The sequence below is a fragment of the Pezoporus occidentalis genome, unplaced genomic scaffold, assembly GCF_034315485.1.
Source record: "Pezoporus occidentalis ecotype Australia unplaced genomic scaffold, CSIRO_AGI_Poc_V1 ctg244, whole genome shotgun sequence".
Lineage (NCBI taxonomy): Eukaryota > Metazoa > Chordata > Aves > Psittaciformes > Psittacidae > Pezoporus > Pezoporus occidentalis.
The window spans coordinates 779,789-793,600 of NW_026914330.1; the positions used below are offsets into that span (position 1 = coordinate 779,789).

The window sequence follows — 13,812 nt, forward strand, 5'->3', positions numbered from 1 at the left end:
CGCGCACACGGATCTATACACACACGTGTATATATACAAATATACACACACATCCATACAAACACGTGTGTACTAAAACACACACACACACACACACACACACACTGCTGACCCATTGTACTGGCCGGAGGTGGGTATTGAACTCAACACCAGCAACCCACCAAATCTCTCCTGCTGCGCCAGCACCCCAACCAGAACTCAGGGCCAGGGAAGGGGTAGCCCCAGAGAGGAGTAAACCAGGCATGGAGTAATTAAAATGAAAAGAAAAAAACTAATATAGAAATCAGTCCAGTTCATTGACCTGTGGGTAGTGGGCGGGGGGGAGGGATATCCACACCCCATCCTTTGGTGCAGGTAAAGTACAGGGGTGTGTGGGCCGCTTGCCATGCTAAGACCTGGAGAAAGGGACAGGAAAAACGCCAGAGATAATTCACAGAGCGTGGAAAACCTCCTGGGGTGTTTCCTCACCCCAGGAAAAAAAACAACCACAAAACCTCGCCTGTAAGCCCTGATTTGAGTCCAAAGTCCCCAGGTGCATTGGCTTTGGCCTCTCCATCCCACAGCCAACCAAGCTGCACTGGAGATACTTCTTGGTGCATCTGTTCTCCTTGGTGGCAAGGAGACAACACGACCGTATCGCTGCTCCTCCAGGTATTGGATCAGTGTCCAGAAATCATAGCCAAGGCCCAGTTTTTGATGGCTACAGTTGTGTTTTGCAGATAAATCCAAGAAGAATAGGTAAAACTCATCAGGTGTTCTCTCACACAGTCCCATGACACTTCTCCACTGGAAAAGCAAGGAGAACAAGTTACAGGCAGCAGTGGTGAGCCAGCCTCAGCATCACAAGCACAGGATGGGTACAGGAACCCCTCGACACAGTGGCATATCCCAGACTCTTCAACAGATCCATATGAGGAGCCACCCCCCACCTGGACCTAGAAAGCCCCTGCTGTCATAGCAGGGACCATACTGGCCACCCCATGGGGTGTCTCGGGGGGGGAGCAGAGGGGCAGGGATGCTCACTTGCAGGAGTCGACACAGGACTTCCAGCCCCGCTCCAGCACTGCAGCCATGCATTCCAGCAGCGGCAGCAGGCAGCTCTGCACCAGGAAGAGCAGCAGCTCTCTGACACACTCAGCAAAGTGCAGCAGGGACTCTGGGAGCCGGGACTGGAGCTGCGGGAGCAGAGAGATCAGTGTGGGTTCAACACCGATCAGGAGGTGTTGAACTGAGCTATCCCCTGACCAGTTGGACTGCAGCTACCTATGCTCTGTGGGTGCCAAAGTGACTCCCCTTCCACCAAACTGCTGATATATAGGGAGCTGGTGAGTTACCTTTGAGACCTCCTTTGCAGGGCAGCAGTGCTCAGGTCACCCTCACCCCACAGCCACCCCCACCAGTGGGCTCGCAGCTGATGGACAGCAGTGTTGACAGAGATGTTGCTGTAATGGTTTCCCTTTCCCACTGAGGGTGCTGGGTGTCTTGTCAGGAATTGGACAGGATGATGTAGGTGACAAACAGCACTGCCCTCACAGCCTGGGTTGTGAGGTGGTGTGTGGCACCACAGAGGGGTCACAGTGGAAGGAACTATAAAAATCCTTCAAAAGGAACATTGTGAAGAAAAACAGGGCTGGCAATGAGATGTGATGCTTGCAGCAGTGGTAGGGAGGTCACAGAATGCACCTCTTGAGTATGCAGACTGAGGGGTGAGAGCTGTGCTCTGCTGAGCTACTTCCTGTGTGGGCTGGGTAAGAGTTCTGGATTTGTAGGAACATAATATGCCTTTTTGCAAGGGTCTGTATGGATAAGCCAAGGGGTAATAGATTTAAAGTGACAAAGGGGAGATTTAGATGAGGTATTAGGAAGAAGTTCTTCCCTGGGAGGGTGGTGAGGCCCTGGCACAGGTTGCCCAGAGAAGTTGCAGCTGCCCCATCCCTGGCAGGGTTCAAGGCCAGGTTGGACAGGGCTTGGAGCAACCTGGTCTAGTGGAAGGTGCCCCTGCCCATGGCAGGGTTTGGAACTGGATAAGCTTTAAGGTCCCTTCCAACTCAAACCATTTTATGGTTCCTCATTTGGGCCTCTCCCCCCACCTCCTGTCCCCTACACAGGCTCTTCAGCCTCACCAGCCCCTGCAGGCTGCAGCCACATGGGCATTCTTCATCCCTTCCAGCTGCTGCAATACCCTTACCCACTCCACGATGCAGGGCATGCTGTGGTGGAGCCAGGAGAGCAAGCAGGAGCACTGCTCATACGTGTACTGTGCCGCCTCACAGCTCTTCGTCCAGAGCAGCTTCAGTTGTGGCTGCAGGACAGCAGCTGCCTGGGAGCCATAAACAGGCAGGGTCCGCTCCAGCCACCTGTGAGACAGCATCGAGCACTGAATGACGGCAGCGCCAGTGGCTCCAGCACCACTGGCAGAGCCACAGGGGCACATGGGTGCCTGGAGCTGCTGCCACAGGCCAAGGAAAAAGGAGAGCTCAAGAGCTGGGTGGAATCACCTCCCACAGGGACCATTCTGTGCTGTGTCAACAGCCTCACACCCACCAGACACACACACTGCCATGTGGCACCAGTGCCACTGACCTGTAACCCTCGAGGCAGCAGTAGGAGACCTTCTGCCAGGCTTGCTGCAAGACTGGCAGGATACCAGAGGAACGGAGCAGGCGAGCAGAAGAGGAGGCTGGAGGAGACAAGAGATATTCCCTCAGCAACCCTTCAGCCTGGAGCGGCATGCTATCTATCCCCAAGGCCTCACTCTGGGGACACACAACTTCAACTACGCTACAATAGGTCTCAAGATGCTCAAAGATGGGATGAAGAGGGGCAGAAACTCCCAAATGGAGAGAAAACCTGGCTCAGAGCAGCCCTGGGAGAAACTCTCCCGAGAAGGGACATGCAGGGAGATCTATTTCTACAGCCTGATGAGAATGTCTGGATCAAAACAGCCCAACTCATTCAAAGAGCAACGGGGCCACGTGGCTCAAGGGCAGCCAACAGCATAAACGTGGGATGATGATCAGGCTGTGGAGAGGCTTCACTCAAGAGAAAGTTCAAGTTTCGCTCCCCAGGGACACTCCTCCACATGGAGGAGAGCCACAGCCTTACCCTGGAAGGAGCCGTGCATCTGGACATCGTGCAGGAGGAAGCCAGCCGCGAAGACCAGGAGGATGAGCAGCAGTCGCGACCAGGGGAAGCCCCTGCCCTTCATCTTGTGCAGCAGCTCCTGGGCAGGGAGAGGATGAGACCCCATCAGCACGTAGCTACCAAGGCCAGGGAGGCTCTTGCGCAGCCACATTTCCCCCCAGCAGCACTGCCACACTCGCTGCTGCTCTCACCACCCACCCCCGGCTTCCCAGTGGAAACCAGTGTCATCTGCTGAGCAGCTGGGAGGATGGACCAGGGCCAGCACCATCTGTCCCTGCCGTATCCTGCGCATGCATCGCTGCGGGGGCCCTGGCCTGGCGTGTGCTGGCAGGAGGAAAGGCCAACCACAATCCCAGCACAGAGCCGAAATCTGGCCTCTGGCTGACACCCATCCCATCCCTCACCTTGCAGGCAGCATCACAGGCGGCCACGTCCTGGTCACTGCTGGCCCCTCTTGGCGCCAGCTCCTCATTCGTTACTTTGAACGAGCGAACCGTCTCCTCCAGTGACTGTCGCACCTTGGGGAGAGCAAGGGCTGCGTCACGGCCCCACTCACACTGAGCCGGCGGCACCACAGGGGCTGCAGCTGTGCTGCTCCTCTGGGAGATGCTAAGCTGCAGCCAGTGTGACCTCCCTGCTCCTCACAGCACCGGAACAGTGAGGCCTAACAGGGCTGTATCCGGAATATCTGAACCCAGACAGGAAGTGGAGGGAAAGGGGCAATAAATACCCGCCTGTGGATGGCACATCACCTTGTTCCTGGAGCAAGTGCTGGGTGGGCACACGCCCCCACACCAGCCAACCCACTTAGCTGCTGGAGCAGTCCTGGGTGGGCACACGCAGGTCCCATGGGGACACTGCTGGTGCAGGGATCTCCTGCAGCAGCACAGGCACATTCTCTCCCCACCCCAGGCAACTCCTCTGACACAGCTCAATCCTACCTTTTGGCTGCTGCTGTCCCAGGACTCCAGCAGATGGTTCAGAAGCAAGCTATGGGGGGAAAGAAAATCCAGGGCTCAGTCAGGAGCATTGAAAAACAATTTCATATGCTCCTGAATGCCAGCAGGTTGTTGCTGGCCCTGCTCAGAGCATGAACGGACCTGGACTGGGAGAGGTGTTTGGTGTACAGCTGCCTCCAGACGCTGAAGCTCAGGGGGTCCAGGCTCAGACACTGGCTCATGGAGGTCAGGAGCTGGGAAGAGCACAGTAGGTTTCTCCACCTGATCCAGGACACACGTAACTTGGTCCACCATATCTGGCACACTGTTGCAGGCTGTACACCAGCACAGCTGACCGCCCCCAAACCCTGCTGACTCACTGCTCTCATCCCAGCCAGCTTCTGGGGCACTGAACCACTCATGGGTCCTGCTGCAAGCAGCAGGAACCCTGGACTGCCATCACCATCCTTGCCTCGTGCCTGGCTTTGCAGGTCCTGCCCAAGCCTCCCTTCCCAGGTGGCTGTGACAGGCAGAGACCAGCGGTCCTCTGGTGCACCCCTCCTCAGGGCTCACCTCTTTTTTCATGCCAGGAGGGCAGCTCGGCGTAGCTCGCGAGAGGAAGGAGGGGAAGTAGGTGTGCAGCACCGTCTCTGGCTTTGCACCAAATGCCAGCACTTTCAAACGAGGGTAGAGCCGCTGCAGCTGCTCCTGCAGGCTGATGGGAGAGGGCACCGGGGCTGTGGAGACCAGGGTCTTCACCCCACGGCACAGCCTTGCAGGCAGCACAGCATGTGCTGGGGTGCACTGAAGGGGAACCAGCATACCTGGGTGGCAGTGAGTTGTTGGGCATGAAGGCGAAGTCCAGGAGGGGGAAGAAATCCTTGGGTCCGATCATACCAAAGCCTTTGGTCAGATTTGGGTGGATCCTGTGCAGTAGAAACAACCCCCATGAGCCATGACATATATATTAAGGCAGAACACAGCCTGGGAGGAAAGCAGTGCCCTCGCCAAACCCCAGTGGTTCTCCGCAGCAGGACACCCGGGCGGGTTCTGGCCACTGCTGTCATCTGCCTTCACTGCCACTCAGGGACATCCTGCCCAGCCAGTGCTGGGTGCCAGGCCCAGGGCTTCATGTGGCCTTTCCCCACCCTGAAAGGCTGCAGGCGAGGGAGGTCTGGCAAGCTGGTAACTGGGATTGCCCGCTAATGAAATGCAGGCAAAGAAGAGAAACCAGATTATAAAAAAACTAATTAAATAAAAGTTCAGAATGATTGGGATGAGCTGTGAAGTCTGGCTCAATGCATCTCCATAAAGTCCTCCAGCAAAACCAAACACAACATTCTTGGTACAGTGAAGCAGAAGAAAAAAAACCCAAACAAAACCTTAAATAAAACCTCTTGAGCCATTTGGAAGGGCAGGGGATCACCCCTCCATGGGCCCTGTCCCATTTCCCCATCAGCTATCTGCACTGTGTGGCACTGGACTTTCTTCCACCGTGGGTGCCAGAGCCACTGGCTGCCCTCACCTGCACAAAGGCCAGCAAAGCCATCTGTCCTGACCCTCCACCAAGCATCACTTCCCTTCTCTTCGCATGGAAAAGCATGCCTGCCTGCAGTGGCGGATGCTGCTGGCACCTCTCCCTGCAGCAGGGAGCCTCAACACGCCTGTGCTCTGCAGGAACTGGTGGCAACAGGGCACAGACACCACCTGCACTCAGAGCAGGAGCTCCTGGGGGCAAGCACTGAGGCATGCAGGCACAATAGAAGCCTGTTCCTGGAACAGGGTGCCCTGAGCTGCACCCACTGGGAAGCCCAGCCACTTGTCTGCCTCATGGGGTGACCTGAGCCAGCCAGGGAAGGGCTCTGCTCTCCCCGCTCCACCACCTTGTTTTAGGAATAGCACCGGCAGCAGCAGAGAGGAAACCTGTGCACCAGCATTTCCTTAGAGCCTCTGCAGAACCAGCAGCCACCAAGGCACTCAACACTGTCAGGAGTCACTGCGAAGGCCAGCACACTGGGCAGCCACCAGAGACAACTGACCTGCATGGCCAGCCCACCCCAGCACACACCCCCATTCACTCACGCTCTCCCACATGCACACTCAGGTTTCTTCCATCATCACGATGCAGACACAGTCACACTGCACCCAGCAGCCCAGGTGTGTGTTTGTTTCTTTTAACAGAGACCCCCCTGATACTGAAAGCAAGGTGTAACTCACATCAGCAGACGGTCCAGATAGGATACGGCATACGGGGAGAGAGACTTGATCCCCAGCACCGGGAGCATGACACCAAGCCACACTGTGGGAGAGAGGCAGCGGTCAGACTGGGGCTCAGGAGGGCTCCTGCCATGCCCCTAGTGACACCAAGTGCTTCCCTGGTCCATAAGCAGCAACCAAAATGCAGAGGAACACTCAGATGGCAGGACAGCAGCTGTGTTTGAGCCCAGGACAAACCACCCCCCCATTTCCCCACTTGAAACACCCAGCAGACAACTAGACAGACAATCCCCTGGGAAGGGCTCCAGGGCAGCTGCACTACCTCGCCTGCTCTGCTCACAGAGGAACGGCACAGCAGCACGCTCCCCGCCTTGCCAGGCTCCTCCTGGGATCCAGCGTTTTCCCTGTCCTAGCAGGGAAAGATGCTCTCCAGAGACAACATACAGTTTCTGTCCATAAGGTCAGTTTCTGTCACCACAGACAGGCCACCAAGGCTTGGCACGAGATCTGAGCTTGCCCTTCTGTAAGCAATGTGCTCCTTGTGACATCTCTATCCTTCCCCAAAATAATTAACCACTTCACGCAGCTCTTCACCACGCTCAGCACCAAGTGTTTAGGACTCCATAAACACTCTTCACCACCCCTGTGCGGTGGTGACCGGCCTGTAACACATGTGGCTAAGGACCAAAGCCACGAACAGGGTGTAATGATCAGTCAGTACTACCAAGCTGTGCCACACATGACACGCCACCCATCAAAACCCAAACCAGGCCCTGCGCTGTGGGGGACACCACTACTCGTGGACTTGGCGATATAACTCGGTGATAAAAAGGTCTTTTCCAACCTAAATGATGCCATGATTCTGCTTCCAAATGAGCATCTGGCTGTTGCCTGCATCAGGAAGCAGCTGCAGTGGCTGCAGGCCCCTCCTCAGTGTTCTGAAGTGGACCCCACAACTGAGCAGTGGGAGCAGAGGCATGTCAGCAGTATAAGGGCTGCCCTGATTTTCACCCTGCTCCCCAAGATGGGGAGCCCTTGGGGGGATGAGTGTGAGGGCTCTCACCTTTCAGTCCCTCATGGAGATCTGTGAATCCAGCCTGCCCCAGCGCCCAGAGCACAGTGAGGCATTTAGCTGGCTTGTTCTGGTGGGACCGCAACACCTCCAGGTACTAGGACAAAGACAAGACCCATTAGTCAGGAAGATCCTCACCCCGTCCCCCGACAATGCCACCGTGAACAAGCCTGCAGCCGCATTGCTGGTGGAGCTGTCAGTGCCACAGGACCAGGGCAGCTGTACTGGGCCCTGGGCTGTGCAGCCTGCTGAAGAGCAGCCCTTGGAGTGGGAAAGGGCAGAGGCCCCAGCCCCCCAGGAGGGACCCTCGGGTGAGGCCAGGAGCTGTGCCATGCAGTGCTGGGCAGCAGCTGAGCCACAGCCATGACCCACTCAGCTGTTTGCTTCAAAGGATAAGGACCTCAGAGACCCTTGTTCCTGTTCCACAGCCGCCCAAGTGTGTCCTGCTCCTCTGAGAGCAGCAGAGCAGGAGCACCAGCTTTGGATGAGGTCTTTAAAGAAGACACAGGAGGACACTGGTGCTTACAGCAGCTCTGGCACATGAGAAGGAGGGGAGGCACTGGAGATACTGTGCTTGTATCACTGCACATGGGATATGAGTACAGAGAGTAAAGGGCTTTGTACGTGGGACAACCATGACAGCTCCCAAAGGAATTCCAATTAATGGGAATGGATGCTCATCACCTGGCTGCTCCAGGGGATCCTGGGGCGGGAGGAGGAGCAGCACCACCAGGCATCGAGCTCACCTTGCCCAGGTTGGTCGTTGCGATCTTGGGCCTGTCCAGAAGCACAGCCTGGATGCAGATCCTGTACCCGTGCAAAGACTCCCCTGAAACAGAGCACATGAGGGCCCCTTTTCAACCACAGCACTTCAAGTGCCTCCCTCCCACTGTGATGCTCCCTGAACATGGTGGGGGACCTCCCCTTGCATAGACCTGCCCTGCTCCATGGCTAATCAACTCCAGGCCTTACACAGTGCCATGGGTCGTGTTCCCCACCCACCCAGCCTGCAGGGGAAGGACAGACCCCACTGACCCTTGGAAACTGATCAGCAGCTTCCTAAACCTGCCGAGGCCCAGCCCTGCCCTCCAAGGCAGCAACAGGCATGGTAACCAGCACCATCACAGCCCCAAGTCTGGCCCCTTCCGAGGGCTCATTTACCCCTTGTTCATGCTCAAGAGAGAAGGAGGGTTCAGGAACCTCCCTGGTTCTCAGGTGCTGTGGGGCTGACGCAAGAGCAGCAGCAGAGGCCAGTGCAGCCACAGCACCCACTGAAGCCCCTCAGTCCTTCCCCTTGCAGCCTGACCCTGTGACAGCTTTGCTGACAGCCAAACACCTGCCTGAATTACACACAGATGCAACTGTCATTTTGATCACTTGGGTTCCAAGATGGAAACAAACCTGTTGGAATGGCTGGTGGCCTCATGCACAGAGCTGGGGCCTGGGGACAGGCAATACCTGGGTGCTAAAGCTACTGACACCCAGCAGCATGGTGGGGATGTACTGAAATGGGTGTTTAGGGTTTCTGTCTGACACTGCAGGACATTGCTGCCATTCAGGACCTGCTTTTGGCTGCCAGCACTGCTGGGCATCTGGGTGCTCTGTGCTCAGAGGGCAGGATCAGCAGCCTGTTCCCACACAGCAGCTTAGATGGGACCTGTCACTTTACAGGAGACACCCTCAACTGCAGAACAGTGACACACCAGCTTGTGTGACCACAAGCCTATAAAAGCCTTGTTTTAAAAGCTGCAGCAACACACGCCACAATGTGAAAGTCCTCAGAAAGGCACCTTCCACCACACACCCTTCAGTCTGCAATTCAACCCACAACAGCACCATGCCAGGCTCTTCTCTCATCCCCTGCTCCAGCTCAAAACTCCACGGCTTCAGCAGCATTGAACACCACAGCACCAAGCAGGCTAGGCAGGAACTGCCCCCCACTGCACACAAGATGCACAGGAGGATATTACAGTAGCTATTACAACCCCAGCACCAGATGGCCACACTAACGGAACACAGCAAGTGTGTCAGCATTCCAGACCTGCACCAACCACTTCTTACCTGGGGTTTTGTCCAGCTCCTGCAGCATGGTGTAAACGCAGTGGTCAAAGAAGAGCTCCAACACACTGGAAGACCGTCCCAGCAGGGATCTAATGATGTTCCTGAGCTCCTTGCTCACGAGGCAGTAAGGGTAGTCTGGAGCCGACACAAGAGAGTAGGAAGAGTTTAGCAAGAAACATTTCATGAGACTTTTAGCTACAGCTGCCAAAGCTGGCCCCGTGTGTGAAGAGGCCACAGAGAAGCTCCTTGTCCTCCTACATAGTCAACAAGTGATTTCTTCCTCAGTTATTCTACATTAGACAAATTCCCACTCAGCGCTTGTCAGGACACCCCTGAAATACTGTGTTTAGTTTTGATCCCCACTCTGCAACAGCGATGTGGACAGGCTGGAGAGAGTTCAGAAAAGGGCCACAGAGATGATCCAAGGACTGGGCAGCTGTGTGGGGAAAGGCTGAGAGAGCTGGGCTTGTTCAGCCTGAAGAAAGGTCCAAGGAAGCCTTAGAGCAGCTTCCAGTTCCTAAAGATGCTGACAAGAAAGCTGGAGAGAGACTTTTGACGAGGGCCTGTAGGGACAGGACAAGGGCTTTAACCTGACAGAAGGAGGATTAAGATTAGATTTTAGGAAGTTCTTCCCTGTGAGGGTGGTGAGGCCCTGGCACAGGTTGCTCAGAGAAGCTGTGGCTGCCCCCCATCCCTGGCAGAGTTCAAGGCCAGTTTGGATGGGGCTTGGAGCAACCTAGTCTAGTGGAAGGTGTCCCTGTCCGTGGCAGGGGGTTGCAACTGAATGAGCTTTAAGGTCCCTTCCAACCCAAACCATCCTGTGATATCACAGGATCATCTGCTGAGTAAAGGACACCATTTCGTGTCTTTCCTACTCCCAAATCCCTGCAGTGGGGCAGGTTCATGCACTGACCGTGGGGGTGCTGGCTGAGAATGGGGTCGCTCCTGGGTGCCTGCAGCTTGTAGTTGAGGTAGCTGGCCAGGTCCTTCACCCAGACAGATGGGTTCTCAGGGAACACACTTTGGCTTTTAGCCAGCTCCTTCTGCAGGTCCACCAAGTCGAGCTGGAAATGACAGAGAGGCAAATTCAATACAGGATGCACAGAACTCAGCACAAAGCATGGGGAGAAGAAAGTTAAACTCAGGTTCAAAGGGGCTGCTGGACTCGGAGGAAAACACTCCCCTCATTCATCCCAAGAACGCTGCCCTTCCCAGAGAGAAAACCCCAGCTGTCTGCCCCAGCCCTCGTCCTGTTAATACAAATGGGAGTACTGGGCTGGAAACAGCATTTATTTTGGTACTGTAAACACATTTTCTTTAGATTAGCAAAGACTGTTAATCTGAATTCCCCCCACAGGGACTGCAGGTACCCAGTGCTGAAAGGGCTGTGGAAAGAGAGTGGAGAGGTCAGAAGGATAGGCACAGCACAGGAATGAGCTCTTTTCCCTCCTTGGAGCCATCCCACGACATGCTGAGGCTTCTTTCCTGCATTCCACCTTCCTGCCGGCTGTGCTGCTCTGTGGTGAGCATCACCTGGGAGAAGCCAGCTCCATGCAAACTGCCCAGGAGCACACTGGCACTGTCAGAGGCTGGTTTGCAGCAGGAGGCAGCTCGAGGCTGCAGCTCCATAAGGCTCAGCCCCATGCTATTGGGGTGCAGGTGGTTTGTGTCAGCACTGCTGGGCACCTCTACATCCAGAGTCCTGGAGGGAGCAAACAGCCAAGGTCAGACCTACCTGATTAACAACCTGCCATAGACAAGGCACAGGTACAGACAGCAGCTCACAGACCCTCACCTTCCTTCTCCTACGCTGTCCCTCATGGAAAACACATATTGCCTACTTCTAAACTCAGATTAGTTGCAAGCTCACAGGGACAGACACCATGTCTCCGCTTCAGGGAGTTTAGGAGGTGAAGCACGACTCAGACAGATGTTTGAGGTTTCACAGTCCAACGTTTCTGTACACAGGGGATTTCAGCTGTGGCACGCTGTTACATCTGAGCTGGGCCCCTTTTGCTGTGGGTTTATTTCAGCAAGGATTTTGAAAAGAGGAATAAAAAATCCAGCTGCTGCTACACAATAAAAACCTAAATGATGCTGTCAGCAAAGCTCATCGAGCAACAGTCACACAATAACTGCTGAGCTGCACAGAGCAGTTGCAGAGCAGCCACGTTTTGGCCCAGGCCACAGTCCTTGAGGAACATCTGCCACCACAGAGAGAAATAAATAACAGAAATTAATTCTAAACCTAAAACCTTTCCCTGCTCAGCCACCACAGAACAGGTGGGGTGAAGAGAAACGAGTTCTACGGATTACTCTGAGAGGCAGGAGCAGGAAAGTCTCCCCAGGACCTCAGCCCGTAGGACTGGGAGGATGTTTTCAAAGGATTTCTCCTAGATAGCAGACAGGGAGTGGGTGAAAAAAGAAACTAGAAATTCCTTTCCAGCCACCTCCCATCCTTCTGTCTCCTGCCTAAAGCAAAAGCACAAGTTCAAGCACGAGACAGAACTCCAGGGCCAGCCTGGTGCTTGCCAAAGCACCAAGCACCAACTGCTCTGCTCCCCCAGAGAACGTGACCACTCTGGGACACAGCTGGTGGCAGCGATCCCTTCTGCACGTGTTCAGCAATCCGGGGGTCTCCCAGCACAGAAAAGCCATGAACCAAAGTAGGCACCGCTCTCCTTGTACTGTATTCAACAACACCTCAAGCACCCAGGGTTTTTTTCCCAGAGTAGTGGCTGGTGGAATGCTGGCTGGCCTCAGGTAGGGAACAATGAAACCCTGACCTTCAGCTCTGCTAAGATGGGTTGAGTGCCCGGGTGTGCAACCTGGCCAGGGACACTCACAGCTTTCAGGGCTTCCTCCAGTGAGTGGCATTTGCCTGGTTTGACCACAGTGGTGCTCACTGATGGTTTCTTTGCACTCTTCGCTGCATGCTGCTTCCGGTGCTGCTGCTCAGGTGCCACAGCGGGAGGGACCTGCTCCTTGTTCTGCTTCTTCAGCACCCGCTCGAAGCCCAGCTCAAAGATGGTGTCAGTTGTGGCGATGGGTGCTGGAAGAAAAGGGAAGGTGAGAGAAGGCTCCATAGTGAGCACTGACACACAGGGCAAGGGACACAGGGACAGTCCTGAGTCGGACCCCCCAAGGGAAGGCGGGCCTGGCCCACCCCGGTCCCACAGACAGCAAAAGCCCGCAAGACTGAGCCGCTCCCCACGGCCTCACAGCACGGACACAGGCAAAAAGCACATAGCCCCACACAAGATCAGCCAAACCCCGTCGGGAGCCACGGGGCCTATAACAGGCCCCACACAACCCGCCCAAGTCCTTCCCGCACCGGGCCTAACACACACTCGCAACCCCGCCGCTCTTACCGGCCAAGGGCAGAGTGCGGCCGGCGTTGGCCTCACCCAGGGCACGGCGGTTGCCGGGGCCGCCAGCAGACCGCCGGCCCTTCCGCACCACCTCCCACCGGCCACCACCGGCCGCGAGCGAGCGCGAACCCGCAGCCGCCATCTACGCCGAGCCGGGAACCGGGAGACAGCGCCGCCGGGGGGCGGGCCCAAGGCGCGGGCGGGCCCACCTGATTAGCTGCAGCCGCGCACACGTGCCCAGCGCGGAGGCTGCCACGTCTCCGCCCCGCCCTGCCACGTGAAGGGCAGAAGTCCGGCCTCGAGTAGGCGGGGCCAGCACACCCCGCCCCATCTGGTCGCTCCGCCCTCCGACGAGACCCCGCCCAACCCACTCCGGGGGCGCACAGCCCCCGCGGGAGGCGTGTCCATGCAAACGAGCACCGCGAGGCATCACGGGACACCCGTGACGCAAAAAAACACCCCCGTGGGCTCGGGTGGACGCGCGACGGCGGAGGAAGAAGGGTCTGGGAGCGTGCGGCTGTAGGGTACACATACCGGTAGTGCCGCGTGCGGTGTCCGTGAGGTATGTGTGTGTTGTGTGGCGGGTGGCGGTGGGTGCGCGAAGGGCAGTCATACTTACCTGGCAGGGGAGACACCATGATCAAGCAGGTGGTTTTCCCAGGGCGAGGCTCATCCCTTGCACTCCGGGTGTGCTGACCCCTGCGATTTCCCCAAATGCGGGAAACTCGACTGCATAATTTGTGGTAGTGGGGGACTGCGTTCGCGCTCTCCCCTGGTTTAAGCGGTTTAAAGATAGATATGCGAATCAACGCTAAAGCAGCGTACAGAAAGCTGCGGTAGGAGCTGTTGTTTGTGTACGACAAATAGCGTTTGCGCGCTTGGGACTGTTCTGAGCAGGGCATTTTGCGAAGGGCCGGACACTGCAATGATCCCTTTGCCCCGTGGGCCGCGGCCGCGCGGTTACCGCCGACATGAGAATGGGGCCGAGGGGACCGGAGCCCTCCCTGGC

General features: G+C 56.3%; 1 protein-coding gene and 1 non-coding gene across 2 annotated transcripts; one reads left to right on the top strand and one right to left on the bottom strand.

Annotated features, from left to right (window-relative positions):
- Positions 1-277: 277 nt before the first annotated feature.
- TMEM214 (transmembrane protein 214) lies at positions 278-13,012 on the bottom strand. Its single transcript, XM_062622672.1, has 17 exons — positions 12,804-13,012; positions 12,279-12,484; positions 10,346-10,496; positions 9,433-9,567; positions 8,118-8,200; positions 7,363-7,468; positions 6,300-6,381; positions 4,907-5,008; positions 4,656-4,797; positions 4,245-4,336; positions 4,086-4,134; positions 3,549-3,662; positions 3,106-3,223; positions 2,584-2,680; positions 2,189-2,357; positions 1,024-1,175; positions 278-786 (listed from the first exon to the last, which is right to left on the bottom strand). Exons 1-17 carry the CDS (start codon positions 12,943-12,945, stop codon positions 660-662), a joined length of 2,067 nt encoding a protein of 688 aa, XP_062478656.1. The 5' UTR covers positions 12,946-13,012; the 3' UTR covers positions 278-659.
- A 402-nt stretch (positions 13,013-13,414) lies between these two features.
- On the top strand, positions 13,415-13,578 carry LOC134165655 (U1 spliceosomal RNA). Its single transcript, XR_009965601.1, has one exon. It is a non-coding gene; the product is annotated as a U1 spliceosomal RNA (small nuclear RNA).
- Positions 13,579-13,812: the final 234 nt, after the last annotated feature.